This window comes from Melozone crissalis, unplaced genomic scaffold (genome assembly GCF_028551555.1).
Source record: "Melozone crissalis strain CALT ecotype California unplaced genomic scaffold, PUWL_Pcris_2 ptg000057l_1, whole genome shotgun sequence".
Taxonomy (NCBI): domain Eukaryota; kingdom Metazoa; phylum Chordata; class Aves; order Passeriformes; family Passerellidae; genus Melozone; species Melozone crissalis.
In genome coordinates, this window is record NW_026535835.1 from 9,021,553 (window position 1) to 9,045,247 (window position 23,695).

General features: G+C 48.8%; 2 protein-coding genes across 2 annotated transcripts in view; both read left to right on the forward strand.

Annotated features, from left to right (window-relative positions):
- Window positions 1-401: 401 nt before the first annotated feature.
- NLE1 (notchless homolog 1) lies at window positions 402-7,342 on the forward strand. The gene is made up of 13 exons (XM_054287144.1): window positions 402-422; window positions 702-848; window positions 929-1,146; window positions 1,244-1,323; window positions 1,552-1,628; window positions 2,762-2,859; window positions 4,132-4,324; window positions 4,707-4,842; window positions 5,088-5,134; window positions 5,254-5,456; window positions 6,333-6,492; window positions 6,578-6,648; window positions 7,103-7,342. Exons 1-13 carry the CDS (start codon window positions 414-416, stop codon window positions 7,113-7,115), a joined length of 1,452 nt encoding a protein of 483 aa, XP_054143119.1. The 5' UTR covers window positions 402-413; the 3' UTR covers window positions 7,116-7,342.
- A 5,829-nt stretch (window positions 7,343-13,171) lies between these two features.
- ULK2 (unc-51 like autophagy activating kinase 2) overlaps window positions 13,172-23,695 on the forward strand; it is a 37,421-nt gene continuing 26,897 nt past the window's right edge. Inside the window, exons 1-3 of the mRNA XM_054287273.1 lie at window positions 13,172-13,864; window positions 15,012-15,104; window positions 16,348-16,389. Of these exons, the coding sequence (XP_054143248.1) occupies window positions 13,772-13,864; window positions 15,012-15,104; window positions 16,348-16,389 (228 nt within the window). The 5' untranslated portion in view covers window positions 13,172-13,771. The remainder of the gene's footprint in view (window positions 13,865-15,011; window positions 15,105-16,347; window positions 16,390-23,695) is intronic.

The window sequence follows — 23,695 nt, forward strand, 5'->3', positions numbered from 1 at the left end:
AAGTTGGGCTGGGAAAGGTGTAAAGGGGCAGGGGTTGGTCCTGAAGTATTGAACCACACTAAACTTACCTATTTTAGTGCACCTCTGCCTCAGTTTCCTCCCTGGGCAGGATCCCAACTAATCCTGGGTGTGTTGAGGGATTACAGCTCCCAGATTTGGATATGGATATTGCTCAGGGCTGCGTTTCCTTAAACTATGGCCCGGACTAAGCATGAGAGGCTCGACCCATCTTGACTCGTTTTGCCACTAACCTCCGAGGTTTTGGGCAGTTTTGGACCCGCGGGAGTTGTCCCTGCCGGGTCTCGAACCCGCGGCCCCGGGAAGCGCCGCGCTCACCGCCGGCCGCCAGGGGGCAGCAGCGCCGCGCTCGGCGCTCCCCGCCCGCTTCCGGCGCACGTGGGGCGGGCGCGCACATGGCCGCGGTGAGCGGGACCGGGGTGGCCGGGATAGCCGGGATGGGCAGCACCGGGAAGCTGCAGGGGTGGGAGTGCGGCGGCGCTCCGGGGGCTCCTCGCCCTCTCCTGGGGTTCCCCCGCGCGGCTCCTGCTCGGTGCGGGCTGTTTCTCCCTCCCGCGGGCCCCACGCGGGGTCCCCCTGTAGAGGTTCAGAGGTTCCCTGTCCCCGGGCGGGGATCGCTGCCGGGGTGGGAGCTGTGCCCGCCGCCCGCTGGGGTTCCCGGAGCTGAGCCCGCTGTCCCGCAGAACATGTCGCCGGACGAGGAGGATGTGCAGCGGCTCCTGATCCAGTTCCGCGATGAGGCAGGGGAGTGCCTGGGCTCCCCCTTCGACGTGCCGGTCACCATCACCCCGGACAAGCTGCAGCTGGTCTGCAACGCCCTCCTGCAGAAGGTGAGACCCTCCCGAGCTCCCCGGCACCCCCAGCCCGACCGGCGCCGCCCTCGCTACCTCACCTGCCTTCCCTCCCGCAGGATGAGCCGGTGCCTCTGGCCTTCTTCGTGCACGATGCCGAGATCGTGGCGTCGCTGGAGAAGACCCTGGCAGGGCAGAGCGTGGAGACAGAGAAGGTCCTGGACATCATCTACCAGCCGCAGGCGGTGTTCAGGGTGCGGGCGGTCACACGCTGCACCAGCTCCCTGGAGGGACACACCGAGGCCGTCATCTCGGTGGCTTTCAGCCCCACGGGAAAGTACGAGGCTGTGGCTGCAGGCGGGGATAAGGGCAAGGCGGCAGCTGCCATTGTCCTGTCCTGGGGACACTGTGCTGAGCTGTTCCCCCTCTCCCAGGTACCTGGCGAGCGGCTCTGGAGACACCACTGTCCGCTTCTGGGACCTGAGCACGGAAACGCCACAGTTCACGGCCAAAGGTGGGGAGTGCCAGGAGGGCAACGTGTGACCCCCCTCCCTCACAGACCCCTGTGTGCCTGGGGGACGAGCAGGGCAGAGCCTGCTGCTGTCTGAGCTGGGATGGAGTAACTCTCTTTGGCAGAGTGGAGAAAGAGGGGCTGGCCAGGAGGAGCACAGAGTGGCTTCCTGCTGGGACACCAGGGACAGTCCCAGCTCTCCACTCACACCCTCTCTGCTCTCTCTGCCAGGTCACCGGCACTGGGTGCTCAGCATTGCTTGGTCACCTGATGGCAAGAAACTGGCCTCGGGCTGCAAGAACAGCCAGGTACACCTGGGCTCCGTCAGCATGGGGCTGGGGGGATTAGGGGTGTTTCTTGTTTCTTTAGGGGTGTTTCCCATTGTTTGGAGCAGGATTCTCCATCTCCAGAGGAGCTCTGTGTGTGGATGTGTCCCAGTATTGCAAGAAGCCTCTCTGTGCCAGGCAGTGCTCTGGCATTGTCACCTTGGGGAGCTCTTGCTGCTGAGTCCTGCTGTCTCGTGGCAGACGCTTTTCCCTTTGTCCAGGAAAGAGTCCAGGCTCTGGATGTGGTCCTTGGCAGGCAGCTCCATCACGAGGGAGGTGTCTGGAGTGAGGATGGGTCAGGGCTGATGTTGGTGTGATCCAGCCGTGCTGCAGCAGCCTGGTCACAGCGTTCCCACACAGACACAGCCAAATTCCCTCTTGCACAAATGTGAAAGGAGTTCAGCCCTCCTGTGAGGCAAAATTCGTGTGCCTGAAGTGCAGAAATGTGTGGTTAAATGGGAGCTGAGTTCCTGAGGGGCAGTTGATCTCTCTAACCTTTGAATGGTCTGGGAGCAATGACAGCACTCACAGAGCTGCCAAAGTTGTGATGCCAATCCCAAGGAAATGTCCTGGGCCAGGGTGGTTCAGCCGTGGTTTGGGGCTGCTCTGCCTTTAATTGAACCCAGAGAGCTGCTTGTCCTCCTTTTCCCTATTTCTCCTCGGTTCTTAAGTAGGAGATGACTAATGCCTTGGCTCTTAAGATGAACATTTATGTAGAGAGAGAATCAACAAGAGAAAACCAGCATGTGTCCCACCCACAGCATCCGATAATCAGCAGCGTTTAACTGTGGTTTTCACTGTGCTCTGCAAACACTCCCTGAGCTTCTGGCACGGGGTGGCTCTTGGGGGACTGTATCTTTTTTGAGTTGAGTCAAATAACTTTGTAGCAGCAGTGCTGTAGGCAGGCAGGAGGGCAATCAGGTCTCATTCTTTTGGGTGTCAGGTGATTGCTGCAGGGATTTGGAAAGGCATCCAGCCCCCTTCCCCTGCTGCTGCCTGCGAGTGCAAACACGATCCCAAGGACACCTCTGCTTTCTAAATGGAGCTCCAACGTCTGTGGGATTCACATGATGTCTGTGGCCTGACGTGACCCTGGTGCTTCCTCTCTTGCCCAGATCTTCCTCTGGGACCCGGCCACTGGCAGCCAGATCGGCCGGGTGCTCTCTGGCCACTCCAAATGGATCACGTGGCTGTGCTGGGAACCGCTCCACAGGTGAGTGAAGGGCCAGCTCAGCCCTTCCCCTCTGCTCCTGTGGAAAAGAGCAGCCTGACCTGAAGGGCATTGCTCCTGTTACGGGAAAAAGCCCACATAGAACAGCTCTCAAGGTGAGCTGGGGGCCCAGCTGCTGCTCACAGACCCTGGGGATGCTGGGGAATCACTGCCAGGCTGTGTCTCTTTTCCCCTGGGAATAAAGACACACCTGCTTCTGTGGTGCTGGACAAACCCTGATGTGCTGAGGTGGGAGCAGGGAAGCCTGGTGGTGCCCAAGGGCAGAGCTCTCCCTTCTGCTCTCCTGATCCTGCTGGCCTCTGTCACGCTGTTTGTTTATCATCAGGGATGATTAACTGTACAATCCCCTTATCCCTTCGATCAGCTAAAGCTCCCTCTGGGAGAGGTGGGTGGTAGGGGACAGTTGTAGCCATTAATCCAAGATGTTACAGAAATAAAAAAAGAAAGAAAAAGGGCCCCTTCAGAGCAGAGCCCTGCAAATTGAATTTGCCAGTAGGAAGCTCCAGCTATTTGCAGACAATTAACTGGATTAGCAAAAAAATGATTGTAAGGAAGATGAGGAAATGGGGAGGAGAGATATGACCCTGCCAGGACTGCAATTCTCCTTCTTCAGCCAGTTCCAGTGCAATGGGAGGGGCTGTGTTCTTCCTCACTGCTGGTGCCACCATGCAGAGTGATAAAGATGTGCAAAGGACAGAGGGCTGTGGCTGCCCTGTCCTTGCTGGGTTGTGGCCAGATGTGTTCAGTTTGTCCCCTGAGCCACAATGGATGTGGATGGACAGTGTTCCTTTCATCTCTATCCACAGGCTGGAGATGAAGCATGGCAGAGGCAGGGGAACATCCAACACATTCCCAATGCCATGGATCTGTGCTCTCTGTGTGAGGCTGATCCCCTGCCCAGGGCTCTCTCCAGCCTGTGCCCAGGGAAGGTGCCAGTTTGTGGTGACCTCACTAGCCAGTGGGTTAAAGCTGTGCAAGCAAAGTCACTGCCTAGGCCTCAGCTGCCAGGTTTACCCTGGACTGATTTCTCCAATGTGCAGCCCAGGAGTTGGTTTGGAGGAGGCATTTGTCTGCCTCTCCCCTGCCTTGTGAGACCTTGTTCCCTGTAGGTCAGTGCTCTGCCCCTGATTGGCCTCTCTCTGATCTTAGGCAAAAGAAAGTTGCATTTTATTGCCTGCTGGACCCTCAGATCCTCTGGGGCTGGTGGGAGGGAGCTCAGGGGAGCTGCACAAATGGATTTGATCTCTTTGCCAGAAACCCAGAGTGCCGTTACCTGGCCAGTGCCTCCAAGGACTGCAGCATCCGCATCTGGGACACGCTGATGGGCAGGTGTGACAAAATCCTCACGAGCCACACGCAGTCTGTGACCTGTGTGAAATGGGGGGGCGATGGCTTGCTCTACTCCTCCTCCCAGGACAGGACCATCAAAGTCTGGAGGAGCCAGGATGTAAGTGAGGGACTGCCCTTGGGCTGCTGGGCACACTGTGGGGTAGCTTTGTTTGCTCTTCCTGGCACAGCTTGTGCCCTGAAAAACAGAGCTGCTCTATCTTCCTGACCTGTCAGACCTGTTGCTTGGCACCATTTGCAAGGGGTGTCTGTTGTGAGATGTTTTCATCCTAAAGAGCATTAAATGGGTCTAAAAGCTGGAAACATCCCTGCAGCAACCTGAGCTGGTGGGTGTTGTGCAAGGGAAACTGATTCCTGAAGCTCAACAGCGTTCTGTCTTCCCTGCTTACTGAACCTGCCTGCAGCTGGTTTGGAAAGTGTGGGGTGTCCCTGCAGCCTGGTGGCTGTGTCCTGTCCCTGTCTGAGGGTGGCTCTGTCCCCAGGGTGTGCTGTGCCGCACGCTGCAGGGCCACGCTCACTGGGTGAACACCATGGCCCTGAGCACCGACTACGTTCTCCGCACCGGCGCCTTCGAGCCGGCCGAGGCCACCATCAACCCCCAGGATGTCAAAGGCTCCTGTGAGTGCAGCACCCACCTTGGAGGCTGGGGGAGGGCTGGTCATGCTGGAAGTCAAGATTTTTCTTGCCCGTGCCAGGGTGGAGAAGTCTGGGGGATGGGGAGGTCACTTTGGCAAATTGAGCGGTCACAAATGCTCCTGCTAAACCTGCAGAGCCAGGACTGGACTTGGCATGACAGGGTTATAAAATTTCTTTTCATCTAAGGATTGCAAATATCTCTTTCACCCTCCTTTTCCCTTTTTCAGTGTCAGAACTGAAAGAGAGGGCACTGCAGAGGTACAACCAAGTCCGGGTAAGTCCCTTTTGTCCCTGCTGTCACTGGTGAAAGCAGTGGACACCCAACACTGCTGTGCTTTCAAGCTCTCCACACCTGGCTTGTTCAAAACTTGGGCTCTTTCATCTCTTTTTCAGGGCCAGGAACCAGAAAGGCTTGTCTCAGGGTCAGATGATTTCACCCTGTTTCTTTGGAGACCAGCAGAAGACAAGAAGCCACTGGAGAGGATGACAGGCCACCAGGCACTGATCAACCAAGTCCTGTTCTCACCAGACACCCGAACCATCGCTAGTGCCTCCTTTGACAAGTCCATAAAGCTCTGGGATGGTAGGACAGGAAAGTGAGTTGGTTTGTTCTGTTAGAGGTGGTGCTGCTATGGAGTCTGTGTGTAATGCTCAGGGCACACAGGGCTGGGCCCCAGTGCATTGCCAGCAGCTCCCTGGCGTGTTCAGCATCTCTATGGCCTCAGCTCATACAAAGTCACTCTGCTGCCTCTGCGTTTTTCTGCCCTTGGGAAGTCTCTTGTCTGGCTTTTCTTGTGTCAGGGTGTCTGTGCTTGGCTCTGAGTGTGCAGCCCCACTGTGACTCAGCCACAGCACTGCCTGGCACCTGTTTGCACACCCTGTTGCTGCAGGGTCAGTTCTCCGGGGCGGGCGCAGCTGTGGTGGGATGGGATGTTCCACTCCAGTGATCTCCTGAAGATGTGTGTGTTGGGAACTGGAGACTGACCCAGTTTAAACAGTTCTTGTGCCAGAGAACAGCTTGTTCTGGATGATGCAAATTCTTGTAGTTACAAGTAGTGCTGTTGGTGTTTGGATGCTCCTGTAATCCAGCTTTTAACTTTCAGCTGCAGTACTAGTGAGCTCTTGGAGGCAGCAAACCAACCTTAATGCTCATGAGCTTGGCTTTCATGTCAGTGATTTTAAAGGTCCTGTTAAATCTGGGCTGCTCAGCCAGAGAGGGAAGGACACACCTGTGCAGGTTACTTCACACCTGAGGGCTGAAGTGTTGCCTGCTGGATAAAGGTGGGGATGGGGAGACATCCTCTAGAAGGTTCTGAGCCCACTTGGGAGAGCTTTTGGATGGAGTCTGTCTAGCGATTGACTGCTTGGAGTGTGCTGGGCATCCTGTGATTGTGCTGGTGGAGAAGAAACATGAATGCAAGGGCAGGTTAGGAACAAAGCCTGCTGCTCTGACAGCCTGTCCTTGTCCCCAGGTACCTGACGTCGCTGCGGGGCCACGTCTCGGCCGTGTACCAGATCTCCTGGTCAGCCGACAGCCGCTTGCTGGTGAGCGGCAGCAGCGACAGCACCCTCAAGGTCTGGGACGCCAAGACAAAGAAGCTGGCCATCGATCTGCCCGGCCATGCAGACGAGGTGAGCTGCCTCCTGGGGCTGGGGGCTTTGGGAGGCAGCAGTGACCCCTCCTCCCAGCACAGGTGACTGATTTCCATCTCACCAGGTGTATGCAGCGGATTGGAGCCCGGACGGACAGAGGGTGGCCAGCGGAGGGAAGGACAAGTGTTTGCGGATGTGAGTAACCTGTTTGTCCATGAGGGTGTTGCAGCTACTCCCTGTGTCCCTCAGAGCCACAGTGCCCTTGCAGAGACCTGCATGGTTTGAGCATGATCTCCTTCAGAGAGCACTGTGTCACATCCCAGCTGGGAGAGACACCTGACCTCTCTCAGGGCTGGGAGATAACTAGAAAGCAGAGCCCCTCCAGCCAAGGGGCCTGGAATTTGACTCAGGATGAAATTTGACTCAAATATTTTGACTCCTGGAGAGGGAAAGGAACAGTTGCACCAGCTGGTCAGGTCTTCCTTTCTGACCTTCTTCCCTCTCCCAGTTATGCAGACAAATTCCTGGGAGCTGGCTGCCTTTTGCCTGTGGCTGGTGACCCCAGTCCCTGTGGTTCTGCTCTTGCCTGGTGCCTGCTGGGCAGAGCTGTGCCCCACCACAGGGACACAGCAGCTCTTTCCCTCTGCAGATGGCGTCGATAGGAGCAGTGACATGGAGCTGGTCCTGCCCTCAGCACAGTCCTGGGACATCTCCACGGTGATGGATGAAGAGATTGACCCAAACCCGGCTCCGTGTTCCCGTTGGCAACTCTCCCTCATGGACTCTTTCCTTATATTTATTTAAGGAAATTTTAATTTTAGTTCTTATTAAGAGCTGTGCATTGTAGGATGATTTCCTCTGAACATCACAGGAGGGATATCTCATCTGCCTCCATCTCAAGTGGCTTTTTATTGGAATTTCAGCCTCACAGTAGCCATTGTCCTGAAAGGGGCAAGCAGAGGGTGGAGATTGCTCGTGCCCTTTCCTGCTCTGTGAAGAATCCTGTGGAGAAGAGGGTTTTAGTAGGAACACAGAGGGTTGTCCTTGTGTGGCCTCCAGAGAGAGAGAAAAATGGGAAAATTCAGCACATCAATCCATTGCAGAATTGTGCTTGGCTGCACAATGTCACAATGTCTGGGACAAAGATCTTCTGAGAATGAGGACTTGGGACTTCTCATTATTCCAGTAAGGTTTTGCCTTTCCACACAGCCCCATTTCCCTGTGGGCTGTGCTGAGCATTATCTGCCAGTGATCCTCTGCATCCACAGCAGATCACTCCTTGGCTAATCTGTTCAGGGTGCAACAGGCCTGGACTTCAAATGACTGCTGGAGCTGTGCTGAGTTTTCAAATTTCAGGAGCTCTTGGGAATGGGAAAATGAGACTCTGAACAGGAGAGAGAGTGTCCATTTCCCATCCACCACTGGCTCAGGGGGAGGAAGGATAGGGTGGGGAAGAATGGAGCAGGAATTCTGTGTGCCACTTGTCCCTTGCCCTGGATATGTGCTGACAGCAAGGCTGGGACAGACACAGAAAATAGCAATACTGCCATTGCACAGGGCTGGCTCCTTCTGGAATTTCTCAAATGCATTTTCTTGCCCAGTGGGTGAGGGGGATTCACACTGTCAGCTGGGTATTTGTAAGTTTGCTTATGAGCCCTTTTATCAGTTCAGGCTTCCAGCCACCATGAGGTGAATAGACCTGGCCTAAGTGTTTATTTCCAGGATGCTTACGAAACAGAGAAAAATCAAGATGTGATTAATAAGGAGTAGAAATGATACTGTCAGATTTAGTTGCAGTGGGTTAGCATGAAGGTCAAAACATTCTCTATAGCCCTCATATGCAGTAATTACTACAACTCAGAACAGGAGTTTGGGTCTCAGATGCTTCCCAGCTGCAGAAGATGCATTTTAGGACTTTATCCCTGCTTTGGAGGATTAAGATGGTGCAGTAATGGCCTTTTGTTTGTCTGCAAGTGTTCATGTGAGCCAAAGGCTGGAACAAAGGGTTAAATCTTTAATATGACTGAGAAGACAATCAGCAGTTCCTGTGAGTATCTCCTGCTAGCCAAGCCAGCAGGGATCTATCTCTGTGGGATCTTTTGGGAAGAGCTCAGTATCCCATAGCTGCTCTTTCATTAGGTGCTCCCTCCAGCTGGTTCCTGCTGACAGTGAAGGCCAGGTTGCATCCATCTGCAAAACCTTTTGTAATTCCCTGAGGTAAATGTGGGACAGGGTGGTTTAAAACCAGCTGATCAGTCTGCCCTTGGGGAGAAGAGGAGCAGGTCACTGGTAACAGCCAAGAAGCCTGCCTGGTTTCCAGGTTTTTTGGGGTGCTTGTGCTAAAGGAAATGATCCAGCCTTGGAAGTTCAGCTCTGTCCCCAAGTCTGACTTGCTGCAAGCAGCAGCTCCTGGTTGCAAGTGGCTCCTCCTGAGTGAAGAATCATTCTCTGCTCCTCCCCTGGAATTCTGCTCAGGGTCACTGTGCCCTGTCAACCCATGGAGTGTTTTGTGTTGGAGGCAGGGATGTATCAGAGCTCAGGGACACGATCCTGCCTGTGGGAACTAGGCCTGGCTGTGCATGTGTGTAGGTGTACCTAAAATATCAGTGTACCTTGCCCACTGATTTCCAAACCAAAGCAATCACTGTGCCCTTTGACCATGCTCATGTCATCCCTTCACACTCTGCTGCTGTGACATAAGGCCTGATTAGAACTTACCTTTCTAATGCTGAGCAGAAAGGTTTTCCAAAGGCAAGTGAGACCTCTTGAAGAAAGAAAGGGCCTTGTAACAAAGTTCACACCAAAATAAGCTCTCAGGTTTAATCTTCCTGTGATCTGATAGCAGGTAGATTTTTGAGCCATGCTCTGTGATGCCTTTGCATGTAAACCAAATTGTATTTTCTTATCTAAGCATCTGCTGCTATTTTTACCATTCATACAGCAGCAGGCTCCATGCATTCCAAGAGCTGGCCCTGCTCCAGCTGTGTTCCTTAGCAATTCCTGCCACTCCTCCTCCCAGTTTGATTTGAATGCAGCATTTCCCGGGCCTGGCTGCAGTCAGAGCCTGCTCAGGCTCTGGGGAAGGAAGGAAGGAAGAGCTGCTGCCCTTCCCTCCCGAGCTGCCTCTGCCTGGCAGGAGCTGCAGGAGCTCGTGACCTCCCTGCTCTGCCACGCTGGGATGGGAGCTTTAATGAGCTAATTTGGGCAATTGCAGATGCAAATTTGGGTTGATGGTGTTAATAATGGCTCCTGCAGAGCCCTCTGACACTTTCTCCTTTAAAAGCCCAGCTGATGCCACCATTAATTTTGTTATAAATCCCAATGGAGGACAGTGGTGATAAGGACTGGGAAGTGTGCCAGTCCTCTGAGGAAGGTTTACCTGTCTAATGAAATGCTGAGTGTGATGGAGGGAGGGAAGGAAGGATATGGTAAGAACACCTGGAATGCAGTAGATAGCTCTGAGGTGAGCAGGATGCTGTCAGAATTCCTACCTTTGGGAGCTGATTTAGATAAGGGAGGCCTTAAAATCCATGTGAAAACTCTTACTTGGGGCTGTGTCCTGCTTACCCATGCAAGTGGAGTGTGTGTTGTGTTCCCTGGGTCCTTGGAGCCACATGTTCCTGTCCTGTTCAACTCAGATGATCTCTTGAATATTTTCCCAGATCTGTAATTTAATTTCCATGTGCAAGTTTATAGCCTGGGGAGAGAGAGAGAGAGACAAGAAAAATCTTTGAATGAGTAGGAAGAAAATGAACTTCATTCATTGTTCTGCATGAAAAGTAGGAAAAGCAGCCTTGTTCTGCCTTTTTTTTGGCTCAGCCCAGGAGTTATTCAGGTGATGTTTCTACCTCAGGGCTGCATTTTGGTGGTGTGGTATGGCAGAGAAGGGCTTGCTGTAAGTCCATTAGTGCTTTTGAGGATGAAAGGTGTTAAAAAAGCTCAGGGCAGTGATGTCTGTGTTCTGTGGAGCTGCTACCAGATGAAAGCATCCTTCTCTGCACTCAGACAAGCAACCTGGAATTTGCTAATTCCTTCCTTGATGTGTTGCCCTTGTGATCAGAAATGCTGGCTCACAACTGAGGACTAATTTGAAGCAGGGTGGTGCAGCTGGGAAGGAGCCCCAGAGCCATCTCCAGCACTGCTGTCCTGTTTCCTTCCCTCTGTGAATTCTGTGAATTGCACAACTGTGGGTTGGGGGTGGTCTCTCAGTGGCTGCAGCTCCTGCAGAGTGGGATGCTAAAAATGAACCAACCCAGGACAGAGTGCTCTGTGGTTTTGAAGGATCCCTGGGGTGGATCAGGCAGGTGCACTGGGTGTTTTAGTGCATGATTGGAGCAGAGCACCCCTGGGTGCTGCAGGACACAGGTAAATGCTGGATTTCAGGTGGTTTTGAAGGATCCCTGGGGTGGATCAGGAAGGGGCACTGGGTGTTTTAGTGCATGGATAGAGCAGAGCACCCCCGGGTGCTGCAGGGCACAGGTAAATGCTGGATATCCGTGTGTGGGAGCAGCAGGAGCCTCATGGGGTTATCCTGCATCACTCCCAGCATCTCCAGCACCGAGGCTCCTTGGGGAAAGGTGAATCCAGCCCGTTCTGCCTCTGAGCTCCTCCAGCACCACAAGCCAGTGACGGTGCTGTCTGTAGGTTCATTGTGGTGTGGATGCCGGAGTTCCCGACTCGCAGCCAGTCACGGCCCCAGCCGGGAGGAGTGACCCGCATGCAAATCCCGCAGCCTGCAGCCCTCGGGTGCCGCTCGCTGCCATCCCAGCGCGGGGTGTTTTGTTATTCCGGTCAAACCTCGCTGCCGCTCCTGCCTGCTTGTCCTCGCTGTGCCCAAACAAACCTGCTCCAGGGCTCCAGCCCCATTAGGAGGACAAAAAGGACGTGAGGCAGCGCTGCTGCCCAAGGGAAATGTGTCGGGAAATGTGTCTCGGTTCGCAAGTGTGATGCAGATTGGGTGGCTTAGTCATGGCTGTGGTGACTTTTATCTGCTCAAACGGCATCTTCTGAATGAATTTGTTTTTCAGCTTCCCTAGAATGTGGCTTGTGACATTGATTTTGGGGTGAGGATACACGCTGACGCTGAGAGGATTAATACTGAAGTGAGAATTGGTGGATGGCAATAAACAACCGGTTCTGAGGGAAATTATTTTTATGAATCAGAATATTTAACACATGGAGGCTTGTGGGCTTTTTCCTGGTTTAAAGGGACACTGTGAAGCATATCACAAAGTGTCTGTTACTTACCAACACTTTAATTTATGATTAACTTGGAATATTTTTACATCTCATTTATTCTTTCCAGAGGGGTGTTCTCAGCTGTTGAAATTATTGTGCAACTCCACTTTCTTGGTGTTGTTTTTAGGGTAGTGCTGGGGTGGATTTTGGGTGGGGGCTCAAAACTTCACAAAATAAAGGGGGGATTCAGTTTTGAGGGGTTTTAAAGCCCTCACAAAAGAAATTTCGTAGGATTCCTCTGATAGCTTAAAATGCCCTTCATAAAACTGTCCATCCTTAAGAATCTCTTGCTGGATATTTTTTACATCTAAGTTCATTGTCGGTGGAGAAATCTTTAGCTGAGGAGGTCCTGACATAGCACACAGCTCCTGGTTTGGAGTGTTGGAAAGCCAAGGGAGGTAAGTGAGGAATGGGGAGAGGCCCAGCTGCAGAGCTATTCGCTCAGCCTCTGTTTTGATCTGGTGACACTGAAAGCAGAGCCTGGGTCACGCCAGGGAAGGGACAGCACAGCTGTGTGGGGTCACACCCTGCATCCACTGGGGATATTGGGGAAGCCTGAAAGGGTCTGGAACTGGGATGTGGAGGTGGAGTGATGGAGAACATGGGTAGAGAGCAGTGAGGAATGGAACACAGAGGAAAGGAGCATAATTATGTGGACCTGGAGGTGAAGGTCAAAGGCTCCATGTGACTGTTGTTCGGTGGCTGGTTGGGTTTTTTTTAATGTTTATAGGTGCTGTAAACAGCTCCAGGCTGATCTAAAAGTGCTGGGAGGCAGGGGCTGTAAATTACAGGCGTTGTTCTCCTTATAAAGGGAGCAAGCAACTCTTAAGTGTTTTGGCTCACAGCACTTTCAATGCCTGTTCCTCCATTGCTTCTCCATCCATTGAAATTCCTTGTTTCAGGTTTGAGGGAGAGTCTTGCTCACCACTGGAGCAGGGACAGGGCTGAGGGTGTGTGACCTGGAGCAGGGACAGGGCTGACAGTGTCTGACCTGGAGGTGCTATGCAAGCAGTGCCACTGCCTTGGAAACCTGGGATGATCCCATACCTGACTGTCCCAGCTCTTGTCCTGCGCAACTCCGCTCCTCGCTCTTTCCCTGGTGGCCCCTCAGCGTTGTCCTCACCGCCGGGTGCGCCTGAGGCGGCCGAGGGAAGGGCTGAGGTGATGGCCGGGCGTGAGGGCTGAGTTTGGCCTCTCTGCCCCGGCGCGAGGGCAAGGGGGGGCCCAGGGGTTTGGATCACCGTCCCCACTGAGAAAACGACCACACCGACCCCCGGAGCCCTGACGGGACGGGCTCAGCGGGGTCCCGGAGGGTGGAGGACATCGGCCCCGCTCTGGCTCCCCTCTGAGGCGCTGGCGGCGGAGGGACCGCCAGGTTACCCGGGGTGAGGCACTCTTTGGCCGCCGGCGGAAGCACCCGAGCGCCCGGGCCTGCGCACTGCGGCCTATAAGAGCCGCGGGGCGGTGCAAAGGGCCGGGCACTCGCAGCCGGGGCTGGCCGAGTGCGGATCTCTGTGGAGGAAGTGGTGGAACGGCGGGAGCCTCGGGAGGCGCTGGCGGCCTGAGAGACCCCCGTCCGCACCCTCATTGCTTCCTCCTCTCTCGCGAGGGCTGCGGCGGCGACAGCGACAGCCATCCCCGGAGCCGTGGGCCGCGCCTCTCCCCGCTTCGCTGGATGCTCTGGGATTCGGTCCCTGAGCGGGGCCGCGGCGCTGGCAGCCCCCGCTGTGGCGGGGCCATGGGGCCGGGCAGCGGCAGGGCACGGAGCCCCCTTCCCCGCTGAGAAGGCCCCTCGTCCCGGCGCCGATGCCGCGCTGTCCCCTCACAACCGACCCTTGAGATTCCCCTCTTTCCCCTCCCCATGCCCGACGGAGCCCCTCGCCTCGGTGACGCCCTGCAGCAGCCCCGCCGGCCCGGGGGTCTGCGGCGCTATGAGAGGAGCTGCCCCCGCCGCCGGGGGCAGCCAGGACCGGGGCAGGCTCCCACCCCGCCGCCGGTTGCCGTGAGGCGGCTGTAGCTGCAGGAAGAGCCCCTTTGTTTTCCCTCCGTCCTTCCCGGGGGCTTCATGCCCCGCTGAGGGATGATGGAGGTGGTGGGGGACTTTGAGTACAGCAAGAAGGACCTGATAGGACACGGAGCCTTTGCTGTGGTCTTCAAAGGTCGCCACCGCAAGGTAAACAGCGACGGAGCGGGGCTGGTTACACAACCCGGGGCCCACAGGAGCCCCTCGGGTGGGTGACAGCTGCGGTGGTGGTGGGAGGGTTGTGTCCTCTGCGGAGTTTTGACGTGGTTTGGGAGAAAAAAGAGCCGAAGGGAGATGCGGGCTGGGCTGCGGCCCGCGGCTGCCCTGCGGCCCTGAGCCGGGATCCGGCCCCGGCATCCATAAAATCTTTATTTTTTCCTTTCCCTCGACCCCACCGGCCTGTCCGCGCTCCCACCGCTCCTCCCCTGTCCCTGCCATAGCGGCGAGGGGAGAGTTGCAGCTGTAGGGGAGGCTGAGCCCTTTGTTTGTCGGGAGGGTCATGTTTATCTCGCTGGATAACGAGGGATCTAATGGAAAATTGTCTCCTTTGGGATTGGCTGAAGATTTCTTAAATTCAGAGGTGTCTGGTTTCCTGGCGTGACTTGCTCATCGCCCCGGATATTCATATTACGCTATGGTTTCTTGATGCTGGGAGTTTATTCTGGTGCCTAAAGAGCTTTGCTTTCCAGAAAACAGCCCTTGAGATTTAGCATTTTGGAGGATTAACAATGCTCAGGGCTTGGAGAAGCGCGGTGCAGTGATTTTGGGGTTAAAAAAAAAAAAGAGAAAGGGAAACGGAAACTTTAAAGGCCAATGGAGGTGCTCCCACCTCAGAAATAAATAATATAATATATATTATAGGATAATATATAAATAGACAATATATAAACTTGCTTAAAACAGAGGGGGTTCTGTGCAGTTTTCATCTGCAGAGTACAGAAAAGCTGGAAATGAGAAGTCCTTAAAGGACAGTGAAAGTAACTTCATCATTGTGAGAAGTCTAAAAAAGCAAATATATAGCACTGCTACCAAAAAATAAATGGAATATGATTACTTAGCTTTTATTTTGTTTTGTTTTTAATGCATCGGAATCCATTAAAATGCAGTATAGCCAAAGCTGGATTTTAATAGCTGTGGAATTAAATACTTCTTGATGGTGTCATGTGATGTAGTAATAACTGGTGGGTAGAAGAGGGGTGATCTTGCAACTTTTTCTCTGTGTTTTCCTAGATAGTTGTTAAGAGAATAAAGTTTAAAAAAAAAGTAAACTAACAGTGCTTTTTTTGTTCACTTCCAGAAAACTGATTGGGAAGTAGCCATAAAGAGTATTAACAAAAAGAACTTGTCGAAGTCACAAATCCTACTTGGAAAAGAAATAAAAATCTTAAAGGTATGTTAATTTGCAGTGATTTTTAAAGCTGCTTTGCTTGAAAAGGAAAAGAGACTTCTGACCTAGTTCATTCCAGGTCATGGGTGGTGTCACAGCAATTGCTGCTGTGATGTTTCTTTGTTAGGGATCCAGAAATAAAAATACTAAGAAAAACAGAAAAAAAATACATCTTTGGTTCTGGAAATGTCTCAAAGCAGGTTTTGAGCATGATTTTGCAGTTAAAAGTAGCAAATTGTTGTGGAAGCAGTGTCTGGGCTCTGCTTATTGCACACGTGGAAGAGTTTGTCCTTCAGGATGGCCAATGGGGCTCCTTTTCCCAGCAGATCACAGCTGAGGGTGAAGCATCACTCTTTGATCTTTCTTCATCTTTTTTGCTCAAAGCTGCCTTGAAAGCTGAAACCAGTGAGCTGACTTTAATTCCTGAAGCAGCTGCCCACTTCTGACTTGTGATAATTGCCTTAAATGTGGAGTGTGGCTCTAGCAGAGGAAATGCAATGGAGCATCTTTCAGTTTTTCAGTGTTATTTTATGGAAACTTCTCCTTGGGTGGTCATTTAGCATTCCCTGCTCTCTGGATTTCACGTCTCATTTCACACAGCTTTGCAGTAATACTGAGTGCTGCTTTCTTCTCATGTTTCTGAGCTTCTTCAGATACATCACTATATACTATTATATTATATTATACATCACTACTTTATATTCTATTATATACATATTCTCATTTATTTATTATATACCAGAATTAGTGTTGGATGTATTAGTGTGCTGCAAGTACTTAACAAACAAAAGTTTTTTGAGCAGCTACAAATAATTCATGAGCTGTCCCATGAGTTTTCTTTAATGTTATTTGGTTGGATTTTCTTTGTATTAGAAAAGTAAGGTTGATTTGAACATGGTCGAGTTGATTACTTCACTAAGCAAGGAATTATGTAAGAGTAGGAAATTAAATCTTGTCAGCTTTCAGTGCTCATTAGAGGATCTTGTGCTCTGGTACTTTCTGTCACAAGTCATTGACATAAAGTTCTGGAACCAAATGTTTTTATGACCTCTCAAGATATTGCCTAACTTCCTTATCCTTTAAATATTGTCTAAACAACTGGGATTTCCTCTAAATTCCATCTGATCATCTTAAAAAATTCTCTTTGATTATCACCAAATCAGCATTATCAGCAAATTTAATTAATAATAATAATAGTAGTAATACTAATAACCTTTTTCCATAATACAAATATTTTGTTTTACAGGAACTTCAGCACGAGAACATTGTAGCTCTTTATGATGTCCAGGTAAAATATATTTTGATGCCTTTTTAAAAATTAATTTATGAAAATATAGTGGATATATTTCATGTATGCCAAGTGGAAGATTTTGAATGGATTTATTTTGAATGGATCTATTTTGTTGCTGTCATCAATTGGGAATTCAGCAGAAACAAGTGACAACAAGAGCAGCATCTTGGGGATCTGTGTGACACAGAAATGTGATGTTCAGCCCTGTGTCAGTGAGGAGGAACTGAAGGAAGCAGAAAACCACAGTCACATGTATCTGTTGCCTGTGTGTCCAGAAGGGCAGGATACAGAGAAAAAAAGCCAAGCAGACACTTGGAACTTTTCAATTCAATTCCTTCAGGTTGTTTTCCTGTCTTTGTTGCCTGGTGAGGTGCAGGAGTTGTTCTGCAGCCTGTCTAGGGGAGTGTGCTCTGCTTAGGAAGGGAATTTTTGTATCCTAAAGCCTGCCAGAGTGCAGCAAAGCTGAATGAGGCATGAGGCAGCTCATGCATTTGTTCTGCTGGAATAAGATCTATACATTTATCTCCTGGGCTCAGGCCTGATTTTAAATACAGAGTTACACTGACGAAAAAAAAATAAATTACTGAGAAGCACCTTTGGGGCATTGCATAGTCAAAGCAACACAAAATAGAGATTGTGACATTCAGTCCTTCCTGTCTTTACACATTCACATGCTAAAAACTTTCAGTTTGTGTGGATTTGTATCTTTTGCTGTAGAAATCTGTGTTCATGGGTCATAAATTAGGTGAGCTGAGGATTTCTAGGGCTGCAGGACTTGAGTCCTATTCACTTTTGAGTCCTACTTACTCAAAAGTAATTTTCAATTACTTTTGGTACAAAGCTGAGATGTTCATGTAGCAACTGACTGTGCATCAAAACTTCTAGGTTCAATCTAGAGACTGCTTTTCCTGGATCTTGACTTCAAAAAGTATTAATTTTGAGTGATGTTATCTGCTCTGAGAGGGAAAGTATTGTCTGCTGTGCTTCTTGATGAGACCAGGTTTTCCTGAGCATTGCTAAGTGGAAATCATCTCTCAGCATCCTAAATTTAGTATGTCCAGACATCTCAAAAGCAACTGGAATTGTTGACTGAGGGTGTTGGTGTGTGAGTAAGCAGCTGAATTTCAGATTTATCATTTATGGTTGTTTGTACATGGAGGTTCCTTAGTCAGCTCTGCAGCTCAGTGTGGGGGTAGTGGAATAGTTGGGTGTTCTGCTGGTTTAACATCTGAGCTTTGGAGAAACTCTTGTTTTTTTGGTTTATGTACAAGGAAAGAGACTCCAGAATCCTACAGTTGTCTGTAGTTTCTTTAATAACTTTTTGACTTTTCTGTTCTGCCCCAGAAAGGGGTGACAGAATTTCTTGTATGATCAGTGCTGCTCCATTTGAGAGGGGGATGTTGCTGCTTGTCACCAATTATTGTGTTTAAATAAAGTGAGCAGTTAAAGCAAAGAGAAGGGCAAACCTGTGTCCTGTACTCTGATATTTCAAATGCATTCATGACAAACACAAAGCTTGGCAGCAGGAATTGCTTTGCAAAATAAGATATAAAGAGTGTGCCACTTGCACAAATGAGCTTTTCCCTTTCTGCTGTGCTTGTGAAGTGGCAGACATCATTAACTTCTGTGGTTACATTTAATTTATAACCCAGCAAGAATGAACACTATGCAAGGCATTCACATGTCTGGTAGGCTGTTCCACCTACTAATTTTGTGTAGCATTTCATGTTCTAGCATGTGTGCCCTTTTTGTTTGCCAGGCTGTTGTGAACATGGTGATACACTCCAGCAGATAAGACTTCAGGATCTCAAGCTGTTTCTAAGTTTACAGAAGATTTTTTTTTTTTTTCCTCAGTGCTGGAGCCAGTGGAGTCTGTGTCACAGTAGGAAGTTCTCAGTGTGAATGGGAGTCTGTTTTATTTTTGTAGTTCTGTTGGGCTGAAGCTTTTGTTAACCTTAGACAGTTTGAAATAAGAAAATGCTCCTGTTTCAGATGCAGTTTGACAGATCATGTAACTGAATAAGCCAAGAGCTGATTGTTGCTTTAAGTTTTCAGATAGAAAAGATGGTGTGCAATGAAAGTGGCAAAACTAAGTGAAAAAAGTGTAAATTGACTGTGATAAGGATGAATACTTCCACTCTTATAATAATAAATTAATGACAGTACATTAGATGAAAGCATAGCAATTTGGAATGCATATTTTGAGAATAAATGTACAATTATTATTTTATATATTGCAAAAAGCTTCATTTGGATTGATTCTCAGGAAGTTGTTAGATTCCCTCTCCTCCATGTCTCTCTTCATTTATGGTTGTGCTCCTGTTGCATGACCACTCACACAACTCAGCATAATAAAGATAGATACACCATGGAGGTTTTAATGAAATCCAAGCAGAACTCGTGGGCCATTCTGCTGATTGTGCATGAACATTTTCAGCCCTTCTCCACTGCTCACCCTCCATCTCCTGGGAGCACCATTGGATGTGTTGTTAGTGTGTCTGCACTTCAATTACTAGAAGTGCCCATTCGTCTGGGGCCACACCCCAGTGAACTGCTGTGTGTTAATGGTGGCATAAAAATGTTTTGTTCTGCAGCCAGCAGGATAATTGCCCTTGATTTCCATGAGGTGGACGTGCAGCTCTGGCAGGTTTGAGCTGCAGATAAGCATTTTATGTAAGCAGAGCACTGCACTGCTCTTGGTGCCACCTCCCAGGGCTGGGAGCTGCACACACCAGGGTGTGGAGGCCTTGGTGCTGAGGCTGAGGGAACTTGTACAGATATTTAAATAAAAACCCTCCATCTGGGAGAGACAAATGTTTTTCAGCAGTAGGGCTCTGGAAAATAGCTCATCCCTACAAGTGAAATGATTTTTTTTTTTTAAAATCCTTAAAGAAACTCAGATATGATAGATGGATAGCAAGAGACACTTCTCACTTATCTTCTTGGGCAAGTGTTTGATTGTCTGTCATTCAAGAATAATCTCCCAAATCTCTAAAATTGGTTTAAGGATGGAACTCTTTTCCCATGGTGGTGCTGTGGGATGTCATTCATCCTGCAAAAGAAAATCAGTCTTGGATCCTGTTAATTGGAGGAGTGGAGCCACTGTTTCTCAAAAGTAAAAGGATCTAAAATAGCCTCTAATTTACCAGTGTAAAATACACTGAGATGCTTGGATAAAGTATTCCACTGAAGTGGAATGAAGGTATCACTGAGTTATTTGGAATGTTCTATATTTAGGACATGAGTTTACAGTTCTGTGCAGTTCATGATCCCAAGTGTGTGCTGAGTAGAACTAATCTCTTCCACAGTGCCAGACAGTGCCTGTTTTAGCAAATAATTTAATTCAAAACCTCTCTAGAATGTCAGCCCTCACAGTGAAAGCCTGTAATGTATCTTGGAGATAGCATTTTAGGAGAGTGAATTAATGTCCTCGCTGTATGGAGTCTGAAGTTTGCTATTTGAACAGTAGTTTAGGGAGAACTAATTTCTAGAGTGTTATTGGAGAAACAGTATCTGGATAAAAATGGTTTCTTGTCTCAGCTTGTTGCTACAGAGCGGACAAAAAACCTGCAGCTGCTTCTGCTGTCCTTGGAAGCAGAGAAAGCCAGTGGGAATGGAGCCAGAAATCCTTCTGGGACCTTCAGCTCAGCTTTGTTGTACACACAGAGCCCAGGAGTTCTTAGCAGGGGTGCTGAGGGGAGGAACTGTTGTTTTAGCAGCAGGAATTAAATACTTCTGGTTTACCCAAGGACTCCAGTTGGTCTGGTGCTATTGCATGTGTTTCTTGAGATATTTGCTGCAGGCATCCTGTGTGTGCTCCTGATCTCAGTGTCTCACAGCTTTCATTGCCTGCACACTCCCAGCAGAACAGAGAGTGTCTCAATATCTTTATTTTTGTTCCCTCAGCTCCTTGCTTAAGGCCTTTGTGTTTGTCAATATCCATCCCCTGTGTCTGTGTGGAAATAATCATATGAGAACATGCTGTTCAGATAAAAGAAAAATCCTGCCCTGTAGCAACTGTAAAGGTTTTGAAATGTTACCTGGCAGCTGATGCCAGCCCAAGGTTGGTTATGACAGTGCAGGAGTGATGCCAGAGTAAATGCTGAACACAACCAGGATTAGAATTTGTTGTGACCCACAGAACCAGAGTTGGAGTTACTACACAGGCCTTGCTTACCTGCTGTGCCTAAATCCTGTAATTTGAATTTCAGAATGTTTCAGAAGAGTTACTACACAGTCTTTTGCTTACCTGCTGTGCCTGGGTGCTGTAATTTGAATTTCAGAACTGTTTCACATGATTTTTTAGTACAAAACTGTGCTGAACCTTTGTGCTGGGAGCAGAGCAGCCTCTTTCCCCACCTCCCATACATTGGTTAAATCCAGCACTTCACTAACAGCAAATGGATGATCCAGTTCTTGTGGTGCATTTCTCCATGGCTGATTGCTCTTTTTTTATGTGAATAATTGGCAGCATGCACCCTGTTTGAATCCTACAGGCACATGTCAAGTGACATTTAGTCTGAGATTTAATATTTTGTCAGAATTAACAAAATGTTCAGTCCTTGGGGTGATAGGAGCTGAACACAGAAGTTGCTGCTGTGTTGCACTCCCAAAGTAAACCAAGAATGTCCAATACAGAGAGAAACAGCCTTTAAAAGATCTGGACCTGTCCTTTTTCACTATATCATTAGAATTTTTGCCAAATGTATTTAAAACCCAAAAATATGTGTGTTCCTGGCCAAAAATTAAATCCAATATAGCACAAATGAACACAGCAGAAAATGAATCAGCTAACAGCAGTGCTCAAGCTGTCAGGTTCACTCTCCTGCTTTGGGGACTCCCATCATCAACTGCAATGAAAGAAAATCTGCAGACCTGAAGTGAAAAGAGAGTAACTATTTGCCACAGCTGCTGCTTTGAGAGCTCACTCAGCTCCTTGCAGACCTTCAGCTTGTTCTGAAGGAAGACTTGTGAACCAGAATGAAATCCAGGGAATGTTTCTGCCACTACTCCAGGGATCTAGCAACAGCTCTGGGAAGTAACCATGGATGTTTTGACTTCTTTTTCAATTAATGTTTTTTTAAATGGAACTACTTTGCTGAGACTGTGATTCAAGTTGAATTTTGCATGCCCCAAGACAACTGGTGAAAGCCTTGGATTAAAACACAGCAAGTTTTGGCAAATATGTTGCCTCTTAACCTCTTTCTCTTAGGTTTATCTGTTTACCTTTCAAAATTGCAAATTGGTTTCCTGTTAGCCTCTGCTTGAAAGTAAAACTTAGATTCAGAATAAAAAGGAGCAAAAGTAGGTTTTTATCAAGAAAACTTTCAGTGTGTTGCTGGGCAGAACTGGTAATTGTTGCAACACAGCAGATGTTTGTTTTACTTATTTATCTAGGTAGAAGTGTAGGTCAGAACAACTCCAGCTGCACTAATTTTGTGATCTGTACATCAATACAAATTGCTGAAAGCTTTGTTATCTGTTTCAAGAGGCAGTTTAGAATAACTTGCTAGGTCAGCTTTATTCCTGAATGTTAGATGTGAAACATGCTGGTTTTGTAATCTTTCCTTTTTGAGCACTTTGCTCTGCAGAGCCAGTCAACAGAAATCACCAGTCTGGGGAATGGTGATAGGGAGAGCTTTGTTGTTCAGCAAAATCATTTAGAAGGGCAAAATATATCTCCAGAACTGTCTTGTCTGTTCTGAATGTATTCCCCAAATGGAGATCACATTCCAGTCAGGCTGGCCAAGAACTGGAAGGCAAAATTTGAGCAGCTCTGAAGGGTTGAACAAGTTCAGCTGTTTTGAACTTTTGTGTTGGTGGGATATTGAAAAGTGTTTGGTTGTGAGTTCAACTTGGGACAAGTTGTGGTTGGGGAGGTTGGTATCAGTTCTGTGCAGGCTGTTACTTCCTCACTATGAATTGGAGAGGACTTTTGAGTCTGGGAAAATCTCTTTGTGAAATCTCTAATCTGCTCTGCTGATTCATTAAAAAAGGATTTTCTAAGCTACATTAAGGAATCATGCTCTACTTCTTACTGGGACTTTACTTGGTGACTTGATTTGTTATTTTTCATCAAGAACATAATTTTTTAAAAAGGAGTAATTCTATTTGAGGGCAATCCAGTGTGGTCTGCAGAAATGACTTTCCAAAGAGGTGAAGGCTGGTACAACAGGGCAAATCATCAGTTCAGTGTTTCTGAACAGAGCAGTTCATTTGAGAGGACTTTGTTTCCAAGGGAATCCAGCACACACTTTTACATTTATTCTGTGATGAATAAATGTAATAAATGTCTGTTATGAGCTGAGCATTACCTGCTGCCCTAAGCTGCTGATTTGTGCTGTGGAAGCTCTGACACTGTGGAATATCTTTGTGATTCATGGCATTGCAAAGCTGGAAATCCAGGAGCTGAGCTGCTTTCTTGTCACTGGACTTCCCTTGGGGTGTTCTGCTCCACATCACAGCTATCCTTTAAGTGAAGGGATCCTCACTTGGCAGAATTTTCAATTTGATAAATTGGGATCTCAGGTTCCTAAAAGACAGCTTCTGTCTTGGAAGGTGTTGTTGCAAAGGAACAATGCAGAAAGGAACAATTATGTATTTCCAGTAATTTGCAAAGCAAGTAATTACTAATGGGTTTTTTTGCTTTGCTGTGTGCACTGAGGTTTTGAGGTGTTTGTAGGAATGTAAATTATGGTTCATGTTGGCCACAGCTATTGCAGAAGCATTGAACCAATTGAGGCTTCCTGAAATGTGATCTGCTGCTGCTTTAATATTCTATATTGCTTGGAGTTTGCCTGCCATTCCCAACAGATTTGACTCATATTCCTAGAAACTTGCTTTCTTCAAAGCTAATTTCCAAATGTAAACAAATCTGCAAAATGTGCTTGATGTTTTGGGCTGGAAAGAACCTCAAATGCATTTCTGTAACACAGACAGGAGTGACTAAATTCTTCCCAAAAGCGAAGCAGGCTAATACAGCCTTGAATTAGCCTCAAACCAGCCAGTTCATCTTGAACTGTAATTATTTCTGTTATTTGGAGTTGTCTGGGTGTCAGTGTCTGTGATGGGCTGTGCCATCCCTGAGCTCTGTGCTGTGTTTAGGGGTCACTGGTTTCTCTAGCCTGGGCTCATTTTTGCTTTTATTTCTCTTTTTCAAGCTTTCTAACATAAGTGAGCCCTTGCCAATGGCACCCTGGTGGTAATTCTTGCCAGAGTGGTCAAATGGAGCATGTGCTGAAGTGTCAGTGCAAGCACAGGGGGAGGTGCCTGAGTTCACAGCATTTATTTTGCTGTGCAATGT